This window comes from Pituophis catenifer, unplaced genomic scaffold (assembly GCF_029215685.1).
Source record: "Pituophis catenifer annectens isolate HBS135680 unplaced genomic scaffold, rPitCat1.0.hap2 SCAF_7, whole genome shotgun sequence".
NCBI lineage: Eukaryota > Metazoa > Chordata > Lepidosauria > Squamata > Colubridae > Pituophis > Pituophis catenifer.
In genome coordinates this window covers 54,289,855-54,315,169 of record NW_027256887.1, presented here as the reverse complement: position 1 = coordinate 54,315,169, position 25,315 = coordinate 54,289,855, and the positions used below count along the sequence as shown (strand labels likewise).

At 39.3% G+C, this 25,315-nt stretch overlaps 1 protein-coding gene across 1 annotated transcript in view; it reads right to left on the bottom strand.

The window, feature by feature from the left end:
* The window catches only part of PLXNC1 (plexin C1), a 78,215-nt gene that overhangs the window by 24,356 nt on the left and 28,544 nt on the right, over positions 1-25,315 (bottom strand). The window contains exons 7-14 of the mRNA XM_070946665.1: positions 19,624-19,699; positions 19,272-19,356; positions 19,109-19,168; positions 18,216-18,352; positions 15,004-15,183; positions 13,750-13,834; positions 9,328-9,534; positions 9,033-9,221 (exon numbers count right to left, since the gene is read on the bottom strand). Of these exons, the coding sequence (XP_070802766.1) occupies positions 9,033-9,221; positions 9,328-9,534; positions 13,750-13,834; positions 15,004-15,183; positions 18,216-18,352; positions 19,109-19,168; positions 19,272-19,356; positions 19,624-19,699 (1,019 nt within the window). The remainder of the gene's footprint in view (positions 1-9,032; positions 9,222-9,327; positions 9,535-13,749; positions 13,835-15,003; positions 15,184-18,215; positions 18,353-19,108; positions 19,169-19,271; positions 19,357-19,623; positions 19,700-25,315) is intronic.

Sequence of the window (25,315 nt, the reverse complement as noted above, 5' to 3'; positions counted from 1 at the left end):
AAAACCAATTAAAATCGAATATAAAATTTGACTGCGAATTAAAACATACATACATTTTAAAAATTCATACTAGGCCAGTCCGGCTTGTTGAAACAGAAGGGTCTTAAGGGCGCGGCAAAAAGTACGCAGGTCGGGGATAAGACGAAGTTCTAAGGGCAGCTCATTCCAGAGGGCTGGTGCCCCCACAGAGAAGGCTCTCCCCCTGGGTGTCGCCAGTCGGCATTGTTTGGACAACGGCACCCTGAGGAGTCCCTTTCTGTGGGAGCGTACTGGCCGGTGGGAGGTTGTTGCTGGCAGAAGACGGTCTTGTATATACCCCGGTCCTAAGCCATGGAGCGCTTTGAAGGTAGTAACCAACACCTGGAATCGCACCCGGGACCACCGGGAGCCAGTGCAGCTTGCGCAGGAGGGGTGTTACGTGGGTGCGCTGAGTCGCACCCATAACCACCCGCGCGGCCGCATTCTGGACCAGCTGGAGCCTCCGAGTGCTCTTCAAGGGGAGCCCCATGTAGAGAGCGTTGCAGTAGATCCAGACGTGACGTGACGAGGGCATGAGTGACCGTGCGCAGGGCATCGCGGTTCAGAAAGGGACGCAACTGGTGCATCAGGTGAACCCGATAAAAAGCTCCCCTGGCCACGGCCATCATGTGATCTCCCAAATACAGCCGTGCATCCAGGAGAATGCCCAAGTTGCGAGCCCTCTCTGAGGGGGCCAAGGTCTCGCCCCCAATAGTCAGTGATGGGACCAGCTGACTATACTGGGACGCCGGGAGCCACAGCCACTCGGTCTTAGAAGGGGTTGAGTTTGAGCTTGTTTCTCCCCATCCAGATCCGCACAGCCTCCAGGCACTGGGACATCACGTCAAGGGCATCATTGGGGTGGTCCGGGGTGGAGATGTATAGCTGAGTATCATCAGCGTACTGGTGGAATCTCACCCCAAAACCACGGATGATCTCACCCAGCAGTTTCACATAAATGTTGAACAGAAGGGGCGAGAGGACTGACCCTTGTGGCACCCCACATACAAGGTGCTTTGAGGTCGACCTCTGCTCCCCTGCCAACACAAACTGCACACGGTCGGAGAGGAAGGAGGAGAACCACTGCAGCACGGTGCCCCCCCCACTCTCAACTCCTCCAATCGTCGCAGCATGATACCATGGTCGATGGTATCAAAAGCCGCTGAGAGATCTAATAGGACCAGGACAGAGGAGCAACTCCTGTCCCGAGCCCTCCAGAGATCATCAACCAATGCGACCAATGCCGTTTCCGTGCTGTGCCCTGGCCTGAAGCCCGACTGGAATGGATCTAGATAACTGGCTTCATCCAGGTACTGGGGAACTTGTCGCGCCACCACACTCTCAACAACCTTTGCCATAAAGCGAAGGTTGGAGACTGGGCAATAATTCGCTAATACAGCCAGGTCCAGGGAAGGCTCCTTGAGGAGGGGCCATACCACCGCCTCTTTCAAAGAGGAACCCTCACTCAAAGAAGCGTTAATAATCCCCTGGAGCCAGCCTCATGTAACCTCCCGGGAGGCCAGCATCAACCAGGAGGGATACGGATCCAATAAACATGTGACAGCGCTAAGCCACCCCAGAATCCTGTCCACGTCCTCGGGAGTCACAAGGTCAAACCCCTCCCAGATAACATTCTCAAGACCCCCCTCCGTTATCCCATCCAGATCTACCCAACCAGAGTCCAGACCTTCCCGAATCTGAGTGACTTTGTCATGCAGGAATTGCACAAAATCCTCAGCCCTGCCCTGCAAGGGGTCGTCCCTCACTCCCAGATGAAGGAGGGAGCAGGTCACCCTAAAGAGGGCTGCTGGGCGGTTCTCTGCAGACCCAATAAGAGCGGAAAAATAATTAAATTTTGCCGCTTTTATCGCTACTAGGTAGATCTTAATATGAGACCTCACCAGTGTTTGGTCAGATTCGGAGCGACTGGCTTCCAATCAATCTCCAGGCGTCTTTTCTGGCGCTTCATCTCTCTCAGCTCCTCGGAAAACCAGAGAGCCAATTGAGATCGGCACTGGGTTAGTGGCCGCAAAGCCACGATGTGGTCCAAAGCTCCAGCTGCCTTCCTATCCCAGGTGGCCACCAGTTCTTCAGTCGCGCCGTGAGCCAGAACCTCAGGGAATGGCCCAAGCTCCGTCAGGAACCTATCCAGGTCCATCAGGCGTCTGGGACGGAACCACCTAGTCGGTTCCGTCTCCCTGCAGCGAGGTGTAGCGGTTTGAAAGTCCATGCGAAGGAGGGAGTGATCAGACCATGACAAGGGCTCGATGACTAAATCCCCTATTTCCAGATCACTCTGCCACTGACCAGAGACAAAATCAAGTCCAGAGTGTCCCCCCCATGTGAGAAGGACTAGGGGAGACATGATAGCAGTGTTCCAATATCTCAGGGGCTGTCACAAAGAAGAGGGAGTCAAGTTATTCTCCAAAGCACCTGAGGGTAGGACAAGAAGCAATGGGTGGAAACTGATCAAGGAGCGAAGCAACTTAGAACTAAGGAGAAATTTCCTGACAGTTAGAACAATTAATCATTGGAAAAACTTGCCTCCAGAAATTGTGAATGTTCCAACACTGGAAGTTTTAAAGAAGATGTTGGATAACCATTTGTCTGACGTGGTGAAACAGTGGAAATTACAAGCAAATATAAAAGCAATGGATACAGTTTGTGACATAATTCAATCTCACATATATCTCCTTGATTACATTTGAACTGTCTGTTTAAAACTTCATACACATGGTAAGTTTCAACAAAGGTTAACTGAAATAAGTTTAAACAAATCTCCTTCTCCTCTCTGTCCTCCTCTTCCTTGGGCTATTTCAGTAAATAAAAATGAAATCTACATTAATTTGGTTTATTTTTTTTATTATTAGTCACAAACAGATGTAAAAGGGAAGTCATGTCTACATCACCATCATTTTCACTTCAAATCTTCAGAAATCATCCAAAAGTGATTCATGATCATCTTAGTGTCTGCTGTCAAAATGCTGAACAAGGAGTTAAAATGACTGTTACACAGGTCCTGCAGTAATGAAAATACCTACAGAACTATCCAATACACAGGGAAAGAAAGAAAAGGGAGAAAATCCCTCAATTGCTTCGCACATGAGTTGTCCAATGAGCCTTTCAAGAAGATAAAGGGAAAATAAACTCTTGACAATTTCAGCACTAGTGGTTTTTGCTAAGGAAGTACCCCAAAGACATCGTGTTAGCATTCCAGTTCCAGAGAAGGAATCAGGAAAGATTATTCTCAACAGGGAAATTGTCAAGATTGAAAAACGCTTAAGCTTCCTGTGACTATTATTGCTTTTCAACTTGCCAACGAACAGGGGGGAGGGAAGGGTGAGATGGAATGCATAAGCTACATTACTAATCTTCAACCATGAGATCCAAGGACACTTCTGCAGGTGTCTGCCGAGATATGGACAGTTATTAAAATAACAGGCTGATTACTAATTGGACAATGTTCCATGGGAGGAGAGGATGAAACTCATTTTTAACTATGCAGGATTGCGCTGGAAAATTTAGAGTTGGTTTTGCTTTCTTCTGTGCCAGAATGATCCACTCAATAGAGAAATGCTTTTGGGATTTTAAAGTTCCTGAAGATGCCTGCTTTTATTGAGTCTGTTAGTTGGAAGGTTGACAGAAATAAAGTTCCATAATATTAAAAAAAAAAAGAGACCACCAAGTAATCCTAGCTTTCTGCAGTAACATATACTCCATAACTGGCTGTGGGGCCGTGGAGTGCAGATGGGCTTGTTGATCAAGCCCACGTACCTGGCTCCCTGCCATGTGGCAACAGCCCTGCCTGAGCTGCTCAACGTCATAGCTGAGGCTGTTGATACCCCCAGACTTTTGGTCATGGGAGATTTCAACCTGCCATCCATCGGTGAAACGTCTGAGGTGGCTCGGGAGTTCATGGCTTCCATGACGGCCATGGACCTGACTCAGTTAATTCATGACCCTACTCACACGGGCGGGCACACTCTGGACTTTGTCCGAGGGAGGCCACTGTTCCTCAGATAGCCGGATGTGAGTCCCTTTTTGTGAAGTGTGGTCGTGGGGTGCAGATGGGTTTGCTGATTACGTACCTGCTCCCTGCCACATGGCGGCAACCTGCCCAAGCTGCTCAACGTGATTCTTTTTCCAAGCACCCTTGTCAGGTCAAAGGAAAAGGAACTGTTTATGTTGAAGAGCTCGATGCATTCATTCCTGATGTTTATTATATAACAACATCAACTAGTAATTTGCTTAGTCAGAGTCACTTGTCTAGAGCATTAAAGTTCCAGGTTCACCACCTCGAGAAAGCAAGTTACATAGTTAAAGATGGAGATATTGTTGCTGAAACCATGTTAATTGGTGGTGTTTATTACTTAAAGCCAAAGCCTAAATCGCAAACACAGGCAAGTATACAAACTCCAAAAGAGGAGAGCACAGGCCCAGAGAGAGATGCTCCAGTGAGAGATCCTGTTGCTACTCCAAAGGCTCCTAAAGCCAACAAAATGAAAATTAGGAAACAGGTTGCTCAGAGCAAGCCTGAGGTTCCTCATAAAACTGTTAATGTTGAGAATTCACTAACTGGTAAACCTTTGCATTCCAGGTATATCCATAAATGGCATAGAAGATTGGGGCATGCCAGTTTCTGTGTTCTTAGGAAGATGCTGAAGTTCGCAAAAGGTTTGGATCTAAAGGGGTGTAAGGTGTTTTTGGATTGTGCTGTATGCAAAAAGGCCAAATCCAAAGCAGCAGCCATTCCCAAACGCGCTACACGCCTGTCAACACGCATTTTTGATTTGGTTCACACAGACATAGTTGGTCCTTTTCCGCCAACACTTGGTGGTAGAAAATATTTTCTAACAATTGTTGATAATTATTCTAGATATGGATATGTATATCCTATGAAAGAAAAATCTGAGACTTTTCAGATCTTTAAAGATTTTGCTGCTCTTTTTTCTACCCAACACCAAGTTCGCATCGCCAGAATCCAGAGTGATCGTGGTGCTGAATTAATGTCTCAGTGTTTCCAGGACTGGATGCGTAAGAATGGAATTCTTCATCAGACGTCGGCTTCTTATACACCGGCTCACAACGGAGTCACAGATAAACCACAAGGGGTGCTGCAAATCATGATGCGTTGTCTCCTAGAAGACGCCAACCTTAGTATGCCATACTGGGGTGAAGCTATCAAATATGCAAATTACATTGTCAACCGTACTTCATTCCAATGATCCTGGAGTTTATTTTCCTAGAGATGATACTGCTGATGCTGTGCAGATTGATGATCAAGATTACACTAGTTCTTCTCAACCTGATGTTCCGTCTTTGCAAGCCGTGGATGCTGACGCTAGCGACGAATGTGAGGACGAGGACGAAGCAGAAGAAGAATGGACTGTTGTTCCGAAGCGTTCCAAGAGGGTCACAAAGGGAATCCCTCCACAACGATATTCTTGGCAACTGACAAAAACACCCTTGCCTTTGATTTGCAATGTTACACTTCCACCTGATACGTTCACACAAATCAAACATCTTCCTGATTCAGAGCAAGAGAAATGGTATGAGGCAATGCAGGTTGAAATGGACAGTCTAAAGAAACTTAAAGTGTTTACGCTTGCAAAACCTCCAGCAAATAAAAAAGTCATTGGCACTCGATGGGTCTACAGAATCAAAAAGAAGCCAAATGGTGAGTCATTGTACAAGGCCAGATTTGTAGCTCAGGGTTTCGCTCAACGTTATCCTGAGGACTACACAAATACCTACTCACCAACAGTCTGAACTGAAAGTGTAAAAATTGCTCTAGCAACTACAACTATTCTTGGTTTAGAAGTTTTCCAGTTCGATGTTGACACGGCTTATCTACATGCTGACCTAGATGAAGAGATCTACGTGAGAGGTCCTCCAGGGTTCCGACAGCAAGAAGGAGATATCTGGTTTCTAAACAAGTCTTTATGGTCTGAAACAGTCTGGTTTACTGTGGTACTTATGTCTTACTGACAAACTAAATTCAATGGGCTTTACTAAGTCCGAAACTGATGAGTGCGTGTTCACAAAAAGATCTAACAATACATATGAGATAGTTCTTGTTTATGTTGATGATATTGTTTATATTGGTCCAAATAAGCAAATGAGTGAAATTTTTGCCAAAGCTTTGCAGAGATACTTCACATTGAAATCATTGGGTCATATTAGCACTTATTTAGGTGTTCAGATTGACAAAACACAGAAGGGGTTTAGTCTTTCACAAGAGGATAAAATTGAACAAATTTTGCATCATTGCAACATGAAAGATGCTAACACAACAAAGACACCCATGCAAACAGATTTTCATAACTTTACACATGAAGCAAGTCCTGAGTTCGAGGATCAAACACTTTATCATTCAGTTATTGGGTCACTGTTGTATATTAGTAGTTGGACCAGACCTGACATTGCACTTAGTGTTAATCTCTTGTCTCGACATGTAGGTAAGGCAAAACAGTTTCATTGATCATGTGTTAAGAAATTACATAAAGATACTTCAGGTTATATGATGTTCTTAAATGGATGTCCTGTTTACTAGCAAGTGCGTAAGCAGAATTTTGTTTCTTGTTCATCTACTGAAGCTGAATATGCTTGCGTTTCAGATGCATGTAATTCTCTAACATGGTTTGATGCTTTGGTCACAGATATCTGGACATGTCCAATCCGACCGATCACTGTGATGGAAGACAATGAATCGGTGGTTTATATTTCTGAATCACATTTCACAGGTTCTAGGTCCAGACACATTGACATCCGTTATCAAAACATGAAACAATTAGTGAAAAAAGGTTTTGTTAAATTGCAGTATGTATCTACACATGGTCAGATTGCAGACATGCTCAACAAACCGCTTCCAGCAGCTCAACACGAGTATCTGCGTAAGAAGATGTGCCTTATTTGATGATGTACCTGATATTCACTCAACTGGCAAAAGAAGGGGTTGTTACTGCATTTTTGTATTTACCAGATGAGCTCTTATTTTTGAACTTTCAGACTTACCGTAGCTTGCCAAGTTCTTATCAGTAACTACTGCGCATGTCTACATTCTTTTCTTCTTCTCTAAAACTTTCTTTGTTCTCCGGCCAGGAGAGGTGGCCGGGAAAGCTTTGCCAAGATGTAATTAATTAGCTAGTAAGATGTTTTATTTTCTTTATAACAAATAAATTAGTTTTTCTTAGAAAATATATCTTCGGGTTTATTTTCTTAAAGTATACTTCAAGGAAAGGTCACGATCCATTCTCTAATCAACGTGCAATTACCCCAAAGCAGAATGGGATTAATTGCCACCCTGACATTGGGGGCGAATCACTGGCCCCCACGGAGAGTGCTTGCAACTTGGGCGTCCTCCTGGATGCATGGCTATCTTAAGAGCATATGACAGCTGTGGCCAGGGGGGCTTTTTATCAGGTCTGCCTGATATGCCAGTTACGTCCCTTTCTGGATCGGGACTCCCTACGCACAATCACTCAGGCACTCGTCACTTCCCGCCTGGACTACTGCAATGCTCTCTACATGGGGCTCCCCTTGGGGTGCACCCGGAGGCTCCAGTTGGTCCAGAATGCGGCCGCGCAGGGGATTATGGGAGCAATGGGGCGCTCCCATGTGACACCTCTCCTGCGCGAGCTGCACTGGCTTCCGGTGGTCTGCCAGGTGCGCTTCAAGGTGTTGGTGACCACCTTTAAAGCGCTCCATGGTTTAGGGCCGGGGTATCTACAAGACCGCCTTCTGCCGCCAATAGCCTCCCACTGGCCAGTTCACTCGCACAGAGAGGGCCTCCTCAGGGGGCCGTCGTCCAGACAATGTCGGCTGGTGACCCCCAGGGGGAGAGCCTACTCTGTGGCGGCACCTGCCCTCTGGAACGACCTACCCCCAGAGATACGCACGACACCAGACCTCCGGACTTTTCGTCGGGCCCTGAAAACTCATTTATTTCATCTAGCCGGGCTGGCTTGATCCCATCCTTTCATTTTTAATTTGAATTGGTTTTAACTGGGTTGTTTTAAATTGAGAGCCGAAATTATTTAATGTCTTTTAAACTGTTTTTTAAATTTTATATGTTATGTTTTATCTCAGCTGTTCACCGCCCTGAGTCCTGTTGGAGAAGGACGGTATAAAAATCAAAATAAGATAAATAACTGAGGCAGAAATAAATTAACATTTTCCAACACTGAAGTTACAAAGGATCTGAAATTTATTTCCATTGGTATGGAATATGTAGGCATGTTCTAAGTAAAAGAGAGCTTGCTCATGGAATCCTGCTCCCATAAGATTAATTTATTGCTATGTGCATTCATGCAGCATCTGAAATATTATTCTCAACTGACAAAAATCTTGAATTAAAAAAAAATGCTAGAGACACTTCCCAGTTTGAGAAATTGCATTGACACTGCAACTCTGAGAGAAAAGCAGAAGGTATAACTTCATTTTAGAGATGTGCAGCATTTGATCCAAAACAGGAAAAATGCCTTGGAATCAGTGTAAGCACACTTGCTGTATTTGTTAACAGAACTTAAAACAGGTCACACTTTTTCCTGACCTTCCACAATGCTGCATAGCCCCTGAAAATCCAAAATCCTAAATGTGTATTTTCCATGGACCATACTAGCCAACATGTATATTTCAGATGAGCCAGGAAGAGTTCCAGATTCTCTAAGGTGCGGCTGACAAATACAACACATGCATCCACATCAGATCCAAAGTACTTTTCTGCTTTGGATTTGACTATGCACAGGTTAGAGTTTTAGATTAGATGAATGCTTAGATTCTAAAATGCTTAGATTCAAATGCTTAGATTACTCACATTGAAAGCTGTGTAATTCTATCTATATGTACATAATGCCAAGGACTGTTTCCAGAAAGAAGACATAAAAAATCTAATTTTGAAGTATCAATATGATATGATTTACAAATTCAGAGAAATATTTGTAAGACCAAAATTTAATAATACAAACTTAACAAATTAATATATATACATATATATATAATCAATATTTACTCACATAAACTTTCATGCTTGATTTATTAATCTTCCTGGTAAGGTTTTTTTCCTGTTTAGCTCTACAATGTATTATGCTACGAGTAGCTGTTTTTGAAATATTTTGGACACTGAATGTTATGTTGATCAGATTCTTATCAGATATGAAAACTTCAAGTTCATGTCTAGAAAGATTTAAATTGTCTTTTTTTTTCTAGAGAAATGAAAAAAATAGAATGAATCATGCAGTAAAATTCAAACAATGAAAATTGTTTAAAAGGAAAGTTTTAAGACAAAGAACTTAAAAGTTCACAACTTACATGTATTTTCAATTCCAGGTCAGGTTCCAAATCAGTTATTAGTTCATAATGAATAAATTTAGGATCAGGATAATATTGAAAGTCACCGCAAGATATATTAATATTTTCAACTTTAAGAATAATGTTAATAATCTTAGATCCTTTCTCCATCTTAATAGCTGGGGTTGTAAAACTGCATTCAAAACTATTTTTATTGCAAGTAAATTGCTAAAAAAAAAAGCAGTATTGAGAAAATTATAAATTATAGCAATACACACACACACAATATTGTTAAATGCTGCAGATCTATGCACAGTTCAAATGTTTAAACTTCACTTAATTCAGTGAGATTTGATATTGCTTATATACTATATATTCATAAGTTTATTTACATACATTTTAAAACACAATCAGCATGGTGTTGTGTAAATTATACACACACACACATACACAAATACACATACATCCAAATTTGATATTTAATACAAAACCATTAATCAGATGATGTTGTTTTTAGTATAGTATAGTTTATTGAATAGCCCGAAGGCCTTTTCAAACAAAACAGAAAAGAAAAAGGGAAAAAAGATAAAACAGTTACAAAAATAGCAATCTAAAAATATATGACAGATGACATTAAAATTTTACAATATCAAATTTCAATAGCTAAGTTGCCAAGACTAGATAACCCAAATAGGATAGCTCCTCTCTAACTGAGCTCATCTTCCTTACAATCGATAAATTTTTTTTTGATATAACTGGCTCGTATTGCCATCATTCTTTTAAGGTATCGAGTGATCGCTCTTACCAGGGGAGGAGAGTCAGCCCTCAACAGAAACGCTAATTTTTGGCTTATATTCCAGTGGGGAAATTTATTTATAATTGGGGACAGATATTGTTTTCTTACTTCTTGATAGAGACTACATTCGAATATTATATGCGCCGTGTCCTCCACGACGTTTACCCCACATATGCATATTCTTTTGTCATACGGGATTTTCCGATAACGGCCGAATCTAACGTCGGTATCTAGAAGTTCGAATCTAAACTTAACAAATAACTGTCTTTCCACTGATGTCATTTCTAAATGTAAATACTTTTCCAGAGTGAAAGTTGTTTTAACTGCTGTCAGCAGTTTAAGGGAATGATTAGTTGAAAGAGTTGCCATGTCCATTTGCCCATGTATATCTTTAATCCGTTGTTTAACTTGGTTCAGTGTGTCACACAACGGGAACCCTACGCCATATCGGTTCAATATTTCTGACAGCCGGGTTAGCCAGGAATACCTTTGAGGATTTGAAATCTGCTGTTCCTCTAGACATATTTTAGGGAGTCTGCTGGCATCCATCTGGGTCATTTTTAGCCAGTAGGCTACCGCCCTAGTGATTGTATAGGTGTACAGTGAGAAATGTCCCAATTCAGCTCTGACAGCTGCAGCTGAAGTGGAATTGTTTACCCCAAGCATCCTCCTTAACAAATTATTTTGAGTTCTCTCTAATATGGGGGCCTCTGTAAGACTCCAAATTTCAGCACCATAGAGCATGATCAGAACAAGTTTAGCCTGAAAGACTTTACGAAGAGGTAAAATGGAGGTTGGTTGGAATCATTTACTTAATTTGGATACAAGGCTTGCTCCTGCTCTGACCTTTTGAGAAAGGTATTGATGGTGCGGAGTCCAACCTCCTGCACTGGAAAAAACAATTCCAAGATAAGTATATTGGGTAACTTGCTCAATTTTTGTGTCATTAATCTGCCAATTGTGCTTTTTATTCTTATTGCCAAAGACTAAAACTTTTGATTTAGCTACATTTATAGTCAAGTGGTTTGCAGTACAGTAACGTGTGAGCTTGTCAAGAAGTCTCCTCATTCCTATTTGGGTTCTAGAAAACAACACTAAGTCATCAGCATACATTAATACGTTAATAAATCTAGAGCCTATTTGGGGGCTGTGCGTCAGAAGATCATCCAGCTGCACTGGGATATCATTTATATAAAGATTAAAAAGAGTAGGGCCCAGCAGGCAGCCCTGCCTCACTCCTCTAATTGTCGGTATGCTGTTTGTTGAGGCCCCATTTGCTGCATATCTGACTCTAATTGCCATATTAGTATAGAGAATCCTGATCAACAAAATAAGTCTGGGGTCCATCCCCATAACTTGTAGTTTCCTCCACAAGTGGTTCCTATCTATAGAATCAAAAGCAGCAGTAAGGTCAATAAAGGCGGTATACAGCTTTTTCCCCTGGGTCTTGTATTTATTAATTAAGTGGGAAAGGACAAAACAATTGTCTATGGTAGACCTACCTGATCTAAAACCTGCCTGCTCATTTGCCAGAATTTCCTTATCCAAGCACCAGTCCTCTATTTTATTTAGGAGATGTTTCGTATACATTTTTGAAATTATATTAAGAAGACTGATGGGTCGGTAGTTGGATGGGGCAGCTCTGTCACCTTTCTTAAAAATTGGAAAAACTATAGCTAACCTCCATCCTTCAGGGATTATCCCTACTTTATCGATATAAGTAAACAGTGCTACCAGCACCGGTACCCAAAAGTCAGTGTCGGACCTAAAGAGTTCAGGAGGCAACAAGTCCTCTCCAGGGGCCTTCCCGGCCTTTAAGGATTGAATTATATGCTTAACTTCGGTAGGGGTAACTGTTGTTTTTAGAAATGGTGATAAGCTATTAACATTGTTTTTACTTGCTGAGACGAAGGGAAAAGTTACTTCTGTTTGTTTTCTATTTTTCTTTTTCTATTTTACTATTTATATTTTTTGTAGCTTGTATTTTTATTCTTATTCATAATTCTTAATAAATTGGTTTGAATATTAGTATTGTTCTTGTTAGAGCTTATACACTCATCTTAAGTAAAATTTTCATTTAGACATGTTAGGTAAATGCATTTTACTCTTTACCTATTTACATGCAAGTATGGGTTCCCAGAAGCATGGCAGCACTCTGAAACAGCTCTTTCCAAATTTTATCATACAGCTGATGGCTTTAAATACAGCATTAATGTCAGAGTAAAGAAGTCTAGATGTTTCCTTGATTTCTCACCAGCTTCAGATAACATTGTTCATAGCATCATTCTGGACTGGCTCAGGGCATAAGTTTCCTTTCTCCAGAATTGGTTCCAGTTGGTGCTGAAAAGCTCTGTTTTGCAGGACCCCACAGCTTCTCTCCACTCCTATTTTACATTTTTATGGAGCCACTGATCTGTAGTTATCCAATGGCACAAGATCAGGTATCAACATTATGCTTGGTCAGCCAGGGGTTGAGAGGTATAGCTGAATGTTTTTATCAATATGTTGATGATACTCAGCTGCACCTCTCAACATCAACTAACGAAGGATGCTCTCAAATTTCTTTCTCAGTGTCTGAAGGCTGTAGAAGCTTCGATGGGGAAGAAATAGGTTTAGGTTCAATTCTAGCAAGAGTGACTGGCTAACTGTGGGCTTTAGGATTCCCAAGCTGGTAATTTTCCGCATTGGTTATGAATGGGGTTGCACTCACAAATGAAGGCAAATATAATACAGGATTATACTGCAGGATCCAATCTGGGTTGGTCACTAGGTTTAATCTTCCGAGCTTTCAGACTTATGCTGGAGCACATCCTCAGGGAACTTCTCTCCCACCAGAATGTTGCACTGTCCAAATTACAACTTGGGAATAGTTCTAGATTATTGGATCCTGTTCAAAAGGTATCTGGTAGGCATGGCTAGGAGGGCCCTTGCACAATATCATGTGGGAACTGCATCAGTCTCTGGATTGGGAAGTCCAGCTCAAACCTTTGTGTCCTGATGAGCGCCTTTTTGGATTACTGCAACATGCTGTGCAATATGAGACTTCCTTAAGAACTACATGGTCACATCTGTGTACCCACTACTGTCCAAGCTATATTGACTCCCAGTAGGTTTTCTAGTGCAATTCAAAGTTCATATTATCATCTATAAAACCTCTCATGACAGTCTGGGTTACATGGGGGAACCATCTTTGTCCAATTATTTCTGCCCATCCCACAGAGTGAGCATATGATAGGTCCCCTCAATCAAATAATGTCATCTGGTGAAATCTACCAAACCCAGCTTTTCTGTCTGCCTTGTGGAAAGCATAAGCCCTGGAAATTTGGATGGTCCTGATCTATTGGCCTTCTGTAAAGTCTGACTTTTTCTCAGGCATTGGATAGGATAGTTAGAGAACCTATTTTTCAGGGAATTGTGGATATTAATATCCATGTTACCTCTGGTATGATTTGTTTTGTCCTGTTTTCTGTTGATATTTTTATTATTAATTTTAATAGTTCAACATGCAGATTCATATGTTGAGTGAGGGGCCTTATAAATCTAAATTCTTTACAAGCATTATCAATACATTTGGGCACAATATTTATTTTAATCCATTTAAAGGCAGAGACAGACAACGGAGGAAAGACAATGTATACAGTACCTACCATTACGTTTTGTGGGAAATCACTTAAAATAACTTCATCTGTGATATCCAGATATTTCCCATGTATAGTCATATTGCGACCTCCACTGGGGGAGGGGGCAAAACAATAAAAAATCATGTTAAAACAGGAATTTCTTAATAAATAAAAATGAAAAAAAATCATTTTGCAGATTGCAAAAATTTTCAGTTTGCAAAGTACATTAACTCAGAATATCAAACTTTAATCTCAAATAATCAGACACAAGGCAGACTGTTTCAGGCAGCTTGCTAGCTATGGCCTTAGATATTGTCAACACATGAAGTATCTACACAATAAAATTGAGCTCATAACACAATTCCTGCAATATATGCCATGTTTCCCCAAAAATAAGACCCTGTCTTATAATTTTTTGAACCCTGAAATAAGCACTTGGCCTTATTGCCATGCGCTCAAAAGCCCGATTGAGCTTATTATCAGGAGATGTCTTATTTGGGGGAAAACAGGTTAATTATATTTCTAAAAAGTGAATTTAAACATACATGTATTCAGTGCATTACTGAAAGAAGTATTAAAGAAAAATTGTATTATTAAAAATATGCACAAGATACCATAAAATATAAATAGGCTCAAAATATATTTCTTAGATTACTTTCTCCTTACATTATATAAACAGCAAATGGCATTCAATATACAAGAATACAAATAAAAAGGCAGGGAGAGAAAAACTTTTTTTGTTAATCAGTAATTTGTTACCCATACAAAAATACACAAAACTTGGGACAGTTCTACAACTGACTTGGTACATATGAAAAACTATCATGTTATTTTGATTACATAATTGTTTTTCATGCTGATATATTTATAAAACAGAGATGTGAATTTGCTATGCTACTAAAATGTTCTATTAACTTGTAGTTTAATAGTAGTAAAAATAATTTTATTTTGATCTCATTTTTCTAGTAATACACTGAAATAATCTGCTGAAAGAAACATAAAAATGTTTCCTGTTTATTAGAAAAAAAGTGGTGAGGAAGAGAGCTTTCAGTAGCAATGTCAGTGGTACAGAAAAGTTTGTTGTAGTATTTTCACCCACTTGCTATTTTGGTATGGTAGAGGAATAATAATCTGCTTTACATGTAAAGGAAAGTTGTAAAGAGAGAGAGGCAAAGGTCTATAAACTCAAATGATCTACTTTCAATAACAATGCTGTGCTTAGGTTAGACTATTAACTTTCAGATGGTGTAATCTTTTATGATAGTGCAAATTAAATGTTACCTCATCCAAGTAATATTTGGAAGGATCTTAGCGCATGATGGAAAAGAGACGTAATGTAGTGGAAGAATGGCAGAACATTCAAACCCGCTTTCCTTTATGCAAGCGCTCTTGACTTCTTTACGACTTGGTGGTAAACAGAATTTCATGTGTGTGTCATTTAACACCTTAGTAACATGTACCCTAAGAAAAAGAAAAAAACTGTCCCTTATTAACGCATTATTACTCTCACTGAATATTCCTACCTGAACTCCTTTTAAAACTGTCCCCTTTCACCTCTTCTGCACTGTCTTCTGTCTTTTCCTTAAAGGCTTAGAACCTCCCTCCACCTCCATGGGCCTCCTCAAGGGTATTTCTTAGTATAAAATATTGTCTACAGTTCTTAATTCTTGTTGACAGTCCCATTCACTTCTTTCTTTTATTATCTTTCTTATAGAGAGTTGCTTCCTCTTTCAACTAGCATTTCCTTTGCTTGATCTGATAAAACTTTGTTCTCTTATCTAAATACTGTTCACTTAGAATGAAGATATGATAGATATGTAAACTCCTTCAGCAACCTAATGTTTGCTCTCTCTGTTGCTTCACTCAGACTGCTTCTTGGAATCTAACTGCCTCCTGTCATTGCTTGCTCAGCAGGAACAGGCCATCTAATCAACTACAGTATAATGGACAACTATCAGCTCTCAGTATGCATTGCTTGTAATCAGTAACTCTTTGGGATATTGTCTTGTTACTCTTCACAAGACTGCTGAACAAACAGTCCCTCAGAGAATTAGCTTCTCCAGAGACTTTTGTCTTTTCCTTGCTTCTTTTTTACTGGCAATTTCCCATTAACTATCCTTGTTTACCTCTTCAGTGTATTTCTCCTTGGAAAGGACAGCTATTCCTTGTACCAGGGGCCGGCAACCTTAAACACTTAAAGAGCCACTTGGGCCCGTTTCCCACAGAAAACAAAACACTGGGAGCCACAAAACCTGGGAGGGCGTGGCCAACTCGATGTCACTCACTCCCACCCAATCACATGCCCCCTCAGCCACGCCTACCCAGGTTTTGTGGCTCTATGTTTTCTATGGGAAATAAGTAACTCCCTCTCTGTCTATCTCCCTCTCTCTCTGTATCTTTCTCTCTGTCATCTCTTTCTTTTTCTCTATCTCCCTCTCCCTCCCTCCCTCTTATCTTTCTCTCATCTGTCTTTCTTTTTCTCTTTTCCTCCATCTCTATCACCCTCATCCCTCTCTCATTTCTCTGTCTGTCTCTTTCTCTCTCTCTCTCTCTTTCTCTCCCCCACTCTGTGTGTGTGTCTCTCTCTCTATGTCTGTGAGTGTGTGTGTCTCGCTCTCTCTCGCTTCCTGCTTCTGTCTCTTCTCACTCTCAGAAAGCCCTGCTGCCCTGTGTGCTCTCTTTGGGGCTTTTCGCCAGCTGTTTTTTCTTCTTCCTTTTGGAAAGCTGGGCTCGCAGAGCAATGAGTGCAACCTGCGGAAGAGGCTTCCCTCCTCCTCTCCCTCCTCCTCTTGCACCCCCCTGACCAACAGTGGCAGGGCCGGAAAGGTGCGCATGAGAGGAAGGGGTTGCAGGGTTTTCTGAGCATGAGAAGAGACAGAGGCAGGGAGTGAGAGAGAGCGAGACACACGCACAGAGAGACACACAGTGAGAGAGACTGGCTGATGGGTGAGCATCCTTGGCGAGGGCTGAATTGAGCTCAATCTTGACTCAGGTTCAATCCTTTCTAAGGTAGGTAAAATGATTTGTGGGGGACAATAGCTGACTTTGTATATAATATACAAAAATATGAAGGCTATTACTTAACGCCTTGTAAGCCACCCTGAATCTCCGGAGAAGGGCTGCATATAAATAAATAATTTTTTTTTAAAAAAAATCTGTTTTCCCCCTCTCTCTCGTTGCCTGACTTGTGGGAAACGGTGGGCAGCTACTTCTGGGTTTGCTCTCCACCCAGAGAGAGAGAGAGAGAGAGAGAGAGAGAGAGGGAGGGAGGGAGGGAGAGAAAGAGAGTCTTGCTGCACGAATCTCTTGTTGGTGTCTTCTGCTTTTGAACTTTTGCCAAGAGAAGCCTTTGGCAGTTTGCCTAATTATACCAAGGTTGGTGATTAGACTGAAGAATTTGTGTTATGAAGAGTTTGTTTTAATTTAGTTTGGACTATGCTGAGAATGAGTTAATTTTCAGCTGTTCTATTAAAGTTTGTTTGTTTTGGAACTGTTTGCGTTGATTACTACCTATTTGGGCCTGAGTCACAACACCGCTTCTGCTGAGCCATTCCCCCCTCCCCCGCTGGGCTGTTGTGCTTGGCAGGGCAGGGGAGCACTTCCCCATGCTGCCCCTTCTTTCACTTGGCCCCACCAACAAGGGAGAAGGACAGCCAGGCTTGGGGGATGGCCCGCACCCCGCAAGATCCGCCCCTGCCATTCTCTCCAAGCAATCTTTGCTTGTGGCAACAGCAAATGTACCAGGTGGAATGGTGTTGCCATACAAAGGCAAGTGCAGGGGCGCTTTGCTCCCACACTAAGGGTCCGACCATGCCACTACTGTGACAGGGTGACAGGAGCCGTGGCAGAGGGCCCAAAGAGCCGCATGCAGCTCCGGAGCCGCAGGTTGCTGACCCCTGTCTTGTACAGTATCTGCTTACTCAGGAGTTATTACTCAATAAATCACCTACAGTGAGCAATCAGCAACCTTCAGGAGACACTCCTGGCAATTAACATTTCCCCCCTGTACTGTTGAACAAATAATCTCTCAGAATTTACAGTTTCTCTGGTCACTCTTATATTTTGTCTCTTTTTCATATTGAAAATGTGGACAAGCATAGCCAAGGTATACAGTAAATTCTAAGAATGACTATGGAAAATATGAATAACTATCAGGAGTCTGATGCCATCCGTATTGAACTCTCCTTTACATTTATCTTATATTTACTATTAATTTTGCTCATAGCTTTATATCTTCATATATATGTTTCAGAAAGACAAATTCAGTCCATTATTCCACAGAGAATGAGAAAAAGATACGCTAATGAATGTTACTTCCTAATTACTAGCAAAGTTCCACTTTGGGAGTTAACACAACAACAGAACAGTTTCAATTTCCATGTATAGGAGCTGTAAATCTACATTTTGTTAGGTAGACACTATTTGATTATATTGTACAATCACCAGTGCAAATGGTTTCAAGATAAAATCAATATGATGTTATTTTGACTCACACATCTTGTTGGCAGCTGCTGGTTCCAGTTATCTCCATCAAAAAATTTGATTTTTTAAAGTTTTCTCCTATGACTAGCACTTCAGGTTTACCTAATGTTGACATGTAGTTTGGTTCAATGGAAATAATTTTAATAGGCTATTGGAAACAAAATAAATGTATGTTAACATATCCAGACAATCTTTTAAAATTAAGTAACAGAATCATGCATTTATAAACACCTTTAACATTCTTTTGTTATTAATGGTTTGGGAGCTAGTGGTTAAGGATCAAGTTAGAAAGCAAGATGCCATGAGTTCAAGTCCTTGCTTAGCCAAGGCAGCCAACTGGATGAGGAATATTAATTATAGCAGATGTATTCAAAAGATGGGGTAACAAAACTGAAAGTTTGGATTCATTAGGATGGATCCCATTTGAAATTATATATATATAAAAAATAGTCACCTAGGAAATATAAATTTTTAAAAGTTACTCTTTTTCACTGAAACCAAGGTCTGCACAGAGGTGAGAGAATTAAGTTATTTTATATGCAGTGATTCCAAACTGGATTGCATCTTATTCTGTTACATCTGGAAAATTTACAAACCCAGCTTCAAAATATATGTATCAGTAATTTACTTCTCATAAAATAGCCACATTAATCTGTCAGTAAGGAGAGAGTCTGCCTTTCTCCATAGAGACAGATCCATGCCAAGAAGTTAAGGGATAGCTTTCCCTTGTAGCTTTCCAGATGTTGTTGATAATTTTCAGGATTATCTTCCATTGGCCATGCTTAACTGGGCTTCTGGATAATTTTAACAATAAGTCCATCTCTGATGTAAGACATAAATACATCTTTTCCTTTCATTTCTAATATAATAGTTTCAATTTTTTTTCAATTTTTTGTGTGCTGACCTTTGATGTTGCTGAATGATCTTTTTTGTTTAATGCATTGATAGTGCTATTACAATCAATCTGAAAAATAAATAAATAAAAACAAATCAATTTACAAAGACCACTTAAGAGAACAAATTTCATTAAATGATTTTTATAATTCTATAAAATCAAAACATCTTACTTTTTTGGCACAAGTCATAGTAGAGGTAATACATTTTTCTTCTCTACCATTCCAGGTGCAGTGCATATGATTACATTTTGAGCATCTAGTAATATATATTTAAAAAAAGAATATATAGCAATTAGCAAAGGAGAGAATGGACCATCAGCAAAAGTGTGAAGAATGCCTAGTAGTTAGGTCCTATTTATGATATTTACATCTCATAAATATTAAATATTTGATACTAGATCTATCAGTAACAACCTCAACTATACTTCTTTTTACATTTATGAACTGTTTACATTTCTAATTCTTAATGATAAGTGGAATATTATAAAATCCATACAAAACAAATTTAGTAAATGCATCTTACGTTTTTGATAAGGAACAGATGTCAAATTCAAATATTTCTGATAAATTCCAAGTTCCTGAGATGAATGACACTTGAACTGAAAAAAGTGAGAAGAAAACACTTATATTATTAACTGCAAACCTGTGTATAATGAATAACTTAAAAACAACTGATTTAAATCTAGAGCTACAAATTTCCTTTATATTGTGGTTGCTTTAGTATTCTATATTATTTACAACCTATTTTTCAGTCAGGACTGGATGCCTGAAAGGCTTACAATGAATGCATTACTATAGAAATATGAAATGTCTTCAACAACAAACTTCTAAATAGATCGCACCCCATACATGACATAGAATTAACATACATCACATAGAATTAACATATATCACATAGAATTAACAGTTTCAATAAAATGATGTTCTATATTTCTTGAATATTACAGTTAGATTACCTTGCATAGAAGCTCAAGTTATGGTACAATTGTACAGCGTGTACAGATCTCACCCACTTCTGCATGCATTAACTTTTCAATACCATTAATATAATTTCCAGGACTACGAACCTGCTTCTATGAGCAAAATTTTTAAGAGTGCTTTCTTCAAGTGAGTGGGGAGTGGGGAGAAATCCTATCCCAAAGATTCAGACATGAAAGAGTTAAAGAAAAACTGAAATTTAATCCATCAATTAAATCTAACTTGTCCATGTAGATCAAACTCATGTTGTCACGTGAAGTATCGGGACTTTTCCCCCCTTTGCTAAACCGGGTGTGGGCATGGCCAGCACGTGATGCATCCAGCTTGCGGGCTGGGAGTTTGACAGCCCTGATATAGATAATAACCAAAGACTATCAGGGACTGGAAAATCAAGCTCTGAACTAATCAGGAGCAGGAAAATTCCCCTATCAAGGTGCTTTTTTGAAACAGAGTAGCAGAACTCCATGTTGTCTTTTGTTCTAGTTGGAGTTCTTTCCCAGGGCTGACTGAATGCCACTTAAGAGCCAAACTCCAATCCATTTAGCTCTGAATTGGCATTCAAGGAATTACATGGTACAGCTATCTAGCTATCAATGAGGCTGTATGTGGTATACATTTACTTTTATTTCACATACTAAACTGTGCTATTGGGATTTTGTTCTATCTGTTTTCTGTGTCTATTGGAGGAGGGGAGGGTTGTGCAAGAAAAATCTATTTTCAGTCATTCTGTTTCCTTTAAATTTATTAGTTTCTTAAGCTCAATATACATAATAAAGGATCTGCATTTCTTATGAAATCAGAGCTTTCATCTTGACAAGTAATTTCTAGCATATTCCAGCTATTCAGAGAAGGTAAGAAGTTTGCCATTTTCTGCATATGAATTGAAATTAGCAGAGAGTATATTTTTTTCTGGAATAACTGTCCCAAAGAGTTGTGGGAGGGTACATGTGTATTATGGGCGGAAGATCTAAAATAGTTTTCTCAATCTTAGCAGTTTGAAGATGTGTGGACTTCAGCTCCAGAATACTGGATGGGGAATTCTGGGATTTGAAGTTCACACATCTTAAAAATGTTAAGAAACACTAATCTAAAAGAACTCTGTGAGAGCCAGGAGTCACATTCACAATATCTCTATGCATACCTGTACCATTATACCTAGAAATTTATTCAATTTTATTTATTAGATTTTTATCCCATCTATATTACTTTATAAGTAACTCAAGGCAGTGAACATACATAATACTCCTTTCTTTTCTTGTTTTCCCCACAACAGTGCCTTTTTTCCTGTGTCATCTAATATATGGGGGGGGGTGTAGTGTGCTGTTTTGGATACATATTGTAACTATATCATTTAAACAGCTTAATTTGTTACTTAAAACTATGCTATGTTTTAATCGCTATAAACTTTTTTATTGGTTTTCATGAAAATGATGTCAGTGTTCCAAGTAACACTTTGGTTCCAAGTAACACCCCCAACCAAAGAAGACTCCAAGGCTGGAGTCCTCAAAGTTCCAGTTTATTAGAACTGTCATATTGGCACATCTGAATCTGAAAGTTTCCGGGTTTTCCCCACCCAAAAGAAAGTCAAAGACCCATCCCCTGCACCCACATGTCCATTCCCCAGTCACGCTATCCAGGGGCAGGCTGAAAGTCATTGACTCCCAGAGAAAAGAATGATGCTATGGCTAAATATCTCCATCAACTCCTCACAAATCCCCCCTCCCAATTTCCCAGAGCACTAAATGTGGCAGCCCTGAAGATCAAAAAGAAAAGATGGGCCCCAGGGCTGACAAATGGTGTTACAGGTAGTTTACAAGTAGTATTAGCATTATATACAAAGTCTAAAACATCTAAAAATCCAGGCTCCAATAGAAGAGAAAATTTGAACTCACTAATTAACTGTGGAGTCCTTGGTACTCTCTGAGCTTGATCATTGTTACTTAGTTGGATAATGAAACTCTGCGAGAAAATAATCAAGCACCAAGAACTGCAAAGAACTAGGCTTCTTGAAACAATGTGATCTCTTTGTTCAAGCTTGCAGATTGAACAAAGGGGCAACTTTCTCCATAGTAGCCACTGACCTATGAAATAATCTCTCATGAGCATGCCAGACCTCCAAACTGATAATTTTTATATAATTTTTAAAAACAAATGTATTTATGGTGGCTTTTCCCAGTTATTGGAGTTTTTCTAAACATTTGACGTTTTTCCTTTTAAATGAGCTGTTTTATGATTTTTTTTCTAATAAGTAGCTGACCTATTCACATGTCAACTTTCTATATAAAGAATACATAGAAGAAATAAACTGCAAATGGACTTACAGAGCAACTAATTATACATTTATCTTTACATTGATCTGCAAATCTTTTACATCTGCTATACACGCTGAAGCTAATAGATTTGTTTTCAGTCTTCTACAACTGCCTTTACTAAAAAGGTTTGATTAATATTTATTAAAATTGCTCTAATTGTGTCACCACAAGATTAGGCTGTATTCAGCAGATCAGATTTTATTTTTGCAGAATGCTGAATAGTTAAAGCAACTTCCTTAAACTTCCATTCACAGGGTGTGGTTATGTGAAGGCAAATGGATCTTTAATTTCTTTCAGTATTATCAACCACATCTTCCTCTATTCCCATGCAGTATCCACCCAATCACATCTCTCTGTAACAAGGGTTCAAAAATTGTCTGCCAAAGATATCCCCTTTTCTTTTAAGCAAAGTTGTTGAAACCCAGTACATATAAATATTTCTAGAGGAGTGTATAAATAATGCCATAATAATTACTATAATTTCTCCAGATACCCAAGACCACAGTCATCTTCCAAATATATTGGAATAGTAAATATCTCCTAGGAATAGTATCTCCTAGTACATATCTCCTAGAAAAATATCGTCACACTTCTAATATACTTGAATTGCAAGAAAATGCTTTCTGGAGAAGCAAAGTCTCCTGAGTTCCATTTCTAGGACATCACTTCTTTTTATGCTATTTATCTCAGCAAAGTGTTCTTGGTTAAACCACTGATATGCATTTCTTATACAGTCATTGTTTCCAGCATGATTTCCGTTTTCATACAGCGTCTTTACAAAATCAGTATAATATCTCCACTACTACCTAAATGAGTCACAGATTTAAAGCATTCCCATAATTTAATATTTTTTCTTGTGTTGAGCCCCATCTTTATTATTTTTACAAATAACTCAAGGTGGCAAACATATCCAACACACTTTCCTTGTCCTATTTTCCCTACAACAACCCTGTGAATTGAGTTGGGCTGAGAGAGAGAGTGACTGGTTCAAAGTCACCCAGCTGGCTTTCATGGGTAAAGAAGGACTTGAATTCACAATCTCTTGTTTTCTAGCTTGGTGCCATAACTGCTACGTTGGGAGCATTCAACCTTTTGGCTTTCCTGGACCACATTGAGAAATTGTCTGGACCATATATAAAATATATAATATAGTTAATATATATAACTGCACATAATACTGTTAAAAGTTTACAATCTTGTTAGGCCCCATTACTAGCTGTCTAGGACCACATGCAGCCTGTGGACGACTGATTAGACATGCCTGCACAAGACTAAATTTGTTCTCTTTTGCAGATTGCAAATTGCTATCAATTTATAAAATACTTGGAATTAGAAGATTTTCAACATTATTGGGTATCATAATCCAATAATATGCAACCAGGCACACCCATTGAAAATACATTGTGATGAATAATTTATATATGAGAAACACCAAGTTATTTTTCAGGGGGATAGAAATGAAATAGATAGAAGTTGTGACTAAATATGCCATATGTCATATTTCATACAATTGAAAGATATGATCAATAGTGCTGGAACTCTTTTGGATACAACTCTTGTTTAGGTACTCCTCTCCCTTTTCCTTTGTGTTGCTATGAAGAGATTGAAGTTTTTGTCTCAATTTCATTTAACAGAGGTTTATTTTTATGCCCAGATCTTAGGATGCAAGTACTTATAATTATACTTCAAGAAAGTAGGCTAAGATTCTTTAGGCTAAGATTCTTTAAAGTTTGTATCTCTTAATCACAATTTAGATGTGGCACAATATTAAAATGTATTTAACTTTAAAAAATGAGAGTTGCCAATCTACTCTTATTGAAGGAGAGGAAAAAATGTATCTGAAATTTGTTTATATAATTTTCAATCATTATTTAGCATTATGTTTGAACAAGACCTTAAAGTCTATTGTTAATGCAAATTTTGGTTAATTATTACATTGATATTACTACTTTTCTCTTTGGAATGTATTATTATGATTCATTCACTGTCAGCCATATGTTTAGATTGGATTTGGCATTTTCTTATCCATCTATCAAGTCCTTCTCCAAGGACCTGAGATAGGGAGATGTTATTGTTTGATGGTATTAAAGGTATCATCACAGAATATAAATTGTTCCAAGTAACTTCTGCAACTGTCTGATGATGATTTTGTCAATGACGATGGCATTCAACTGATGGTCCAGATATTTCGGGATTGCACCCAAGGCACCTAGTACCATTGATGCTATCTTTGGGGTTTTTTTGCCACAATCATTTTGCAGGTCTTTGTATTTTGTGATTCCCTTCCCACCACGCAAGTTCTTTTCCTTCTACTCTGCTATCTCCATCTACTGCCAAATCCACTATCCAGCTTTTTTGTATTTCTTATTGACAATTGTTATGTTCTAGATGAAACAAATGAGCAATGTTTTCAGCCTTAAAATATAGTGGTATAGCATCATTCAACTTTACATCCAAATTCGATACTTTCTTCCTTTCTCATAATCTCTTTGAAAAAGGAAGTCAAAATGAGGAAAAATATGCACAGGAAATCAGTTACTATGTATTTCCCAATACATTTGCCAGTCAGCGTTAATGCAGTGTTGTTATCTGTCTGAGGTCGTAGAAGAGCACTGAGAAAAAGAATTATGCAATTCGTTTTTGCACATACATTTTAAAAGCTAATAGATTTATGCTCTCCAATTTTGAAACTTTGAAACTTTTAGCAATTTGGAACTCTTGAATCCACCCACAAACATTTATTTCTGCCCTAAAGGATGTAAAAACAGAAAGTGTGTGTGTGTATGTGTGTGTGTATACAATAAAGCTATTGCACTACAATTCCAGAAAGTATTATAGATGACATTATTTATGTATATGAATGTACTTGTAATTGCCCTGATCTTAGAAGGCAGTTACAAAATACATATGTCCATTTTGCTTCAA